Source organism: Plasmodium falciparum (genome assembly GCF_000002765.6).
Source record: "Plasmodium falciparum 3D7 genome assembly, chromosome: 8".
In the NCBI taxonomy this organism is placed as follows: Eukaryota; Apicomplexa; class Aconoidasida; order Haemosporida; family Plasmodiidae; genus Plasmodium; species Plasmodium falciparum.
Window position 1 is genome coordinate 1,235,001 of NC_004329.3, and position 2,500 is coordinate 1,237,500.

At 18.2% G+C, this 2,500-nt stretch overlaps 2 protein-coding genes across 2 annotated transcripts in view; one reads left to right on the forward strand and one right to left on the reverse strand.

Annotated features, from left to right (window-relative positions):
- PF3D7_0828700 (conserved protein, unknown function) overlaps nt 1-1,473 on the forward strand; it is a gene marked incomplete at both ends in the record, with an annotated part of 3,102 nt that extends 1,629 nt beyond the window's left edge. The window contains one exon of the mRNA XM_001349203.1: nt 1-1,473. This exon is cut by the window's left edge and continues 1,629 nt beyond it. Coding sequence (XP_001349239.1) covers nt 1-1,473 — 1,473 coding nt within the window.
- Nucleotides 1,474-2,284: 811 nt separating this feature from the next.
- Nucleotides 2,285-2,500, reverse strand: part of PF3D7_0828800 (GPI-anchored micronemal antigen) — a gene marked incomplete at both ends in the record, with an annotated part of 2,217 nt that continues 2,001 nt past the window's right edge. Inside the window, one exon of the mRNA XM_001349202.1 lies at nt 2,285-2,500. This exon is cut by the window's right edge and continues 2,001 nt beyond it. Coding sequence (XP_001349238.1) covers nt 2,285-2,500 — 216 coding nt within the window.

Here is a 2,500-nt window from a genome sequence, read left to right on the forward strand (position 1 = left end):
TATATAACATTAGAAGCAGATGTTTTAGGCACACAAATCAAAATTAAACAAATAAAGAGTAATATTAAAAAAACAGAAAAAGAATTAGAAAGACAAAAAGAAATGTTATACAAATTTGACTTCCAAACACAAGTTTTAACAAAAAAAATAAACATGATCTCAGGTATCAGCACATTTGAAAAAAAAAAAGAAAACCAAAAAAAAATCATATTATTAGAAAAAGAATTATACAAAAATGAAGATATATATAATACATTAAATAATGAAATGAAAAGAATTAATATAGAAATAAAAAATATTAAATTATATCAAAATGAATTGCAAGAACAAAAAATGAATTATAAAAATTTATATGAAAAATTACAATTGGAAATTAAATCGTTGGAAAGTACAATAAATAATGAAATAAAAGAAAAAGAAAATATTATGCTTATTGAATTAAATTTAAAAATTGAATTAGATAAATTAAAATCGACTTTTTCAAAACATGTAGATAATTTAAATATATGTAAAAAAGAAAAAAAAGAAAATATGAATAATGCCAAATTATCTGAACAAGATATTAATGCACATATGGAATCTTTAAAAGTTATCATAAAAAATATTAATGATGAAATACATAAATTAAATATACAACTTTATGAAAAAAAAAATAAATCTAATAATCTACAACTAAAATTAAATAGTATAATCATATGTAACCAAAAAAATAAGGATCAAAAAGATATCTGTCCTAATGAAAATCAACATATATATTATAAAATGAAAATTGATCAAGATATTATTAATTTAAAAGAACAATTAAAAAAAATTAATGAACAAATAGACAAAGAAAATATCGAAACTAAAAACTTTCAGAGAACCTTAGATGATATCATACAAACAAATAAAGAATTCAATGATAATATTAAATCTATAGATCCTCAATATAAAATATTATTAAAAAAAAAAAATAAATTAAATAAAAAATGGGAACAAATAAATGACCATATAAATAATCTAGAAACAAATATAAACGATTATAATAAAAAAATAAAAGAAGGAGATTCTCAACTCAACAACATACAATTACAGTGTGAAAATATAGAACAAAAAATTAATAAAATTAAAGAAAGTAATTTAAAGGTAGAAAATAATATAAATGATTTATTTATTAAAATTGAAAGGGCATCTAATCAATTGAAAAAAAATTTAGCACCTACTACCAATATGATGAAATTAAAAAATAAGCAAATAAAAGACGATGAAAATAATCTATCAAACAATAACAACAACAACAATAATAATAATAATAATATTAATGTTAATGTTAATGTTAATTGTGAGCCAGTTCCTTTGGAAAAACATATTTTTAAGCAAATACAAATGGAATCATTAAAAGAAAAATTATCTCTACTTATGGAATGCTTTAAAAACAATATTGATAATGTTATTATGAAGGAAGTATTTAACCTTATAGAAACAGCAGAATAGTTCTTTTTTTTTTTTTTTATTATTTTTGTCATATAATTAATATTAAAATGAAAATATGGATATACATATATATATATATATATATATATAATATGTTTATATATAGGTGTCTACTTTTTTTTTTTTTTTTTCATATATTCTTTAAATTGACTACTTATCAAATTTTCATTTTCTCAATGTAAATGATAAATAAAAACAGCATAATTTTATTGATATATTTATAAAGGGTATATTATTTTATTTTTTTTTTTTTATTATTGTCTTGTATAATTTTTTCAAATAGCTATTTATAACCAAAGTTGCCTGAACAGGCAAGGTGGTTTTTTTTTTTTTTTTTTTTTTATTTGATATTATTTATAAATTATTAAATTTGACGAATTATTTGAAAAAATGAAAAAATTAAAGATAAATGAATAAATAAATATATTATATATATATATATATATATATATAACAAAACAACAACCAAAAAATACACATATATATATATATATATATATATATGTGTGTGTGTGTGTGTGTATACTATGAGATATATATAAAAGATGGTGTGCTATATTCATATGTACATATAATTATTATATATACCTACATATAATGAAATATATTTGATAAACATACATAAAAGAGAAAAAAGGATAAATGAAATATTAAAAGGAAAACACAAAAAAAAAAAAAAAAGAAAAAAAAAAAAAAAAAAAATGCAAGAAAAATATATATGTAACATATTATATATATATAATATATATTGTAATAATAATTTAAAAAAAAATGGCACACATTTTAATTTTATGTTTGAATTATATAAGATTTAATTTAACAAGTTAATTAAAATGAACGAAAAAAAAAGGAATGTTGCATAAGAGAGGTGATTAATTAAACTTCCTGCCTTTGCATTTGGTCCTTGAAAAGTATTTTGTACCCCAACTGATAATGTAGCTATGTCGACATTATTATTTATTATATCTTCTGTTTTTTCACCAGATAAATCTGTTACTACAGCAATTAATGGTGTACTACTATTATT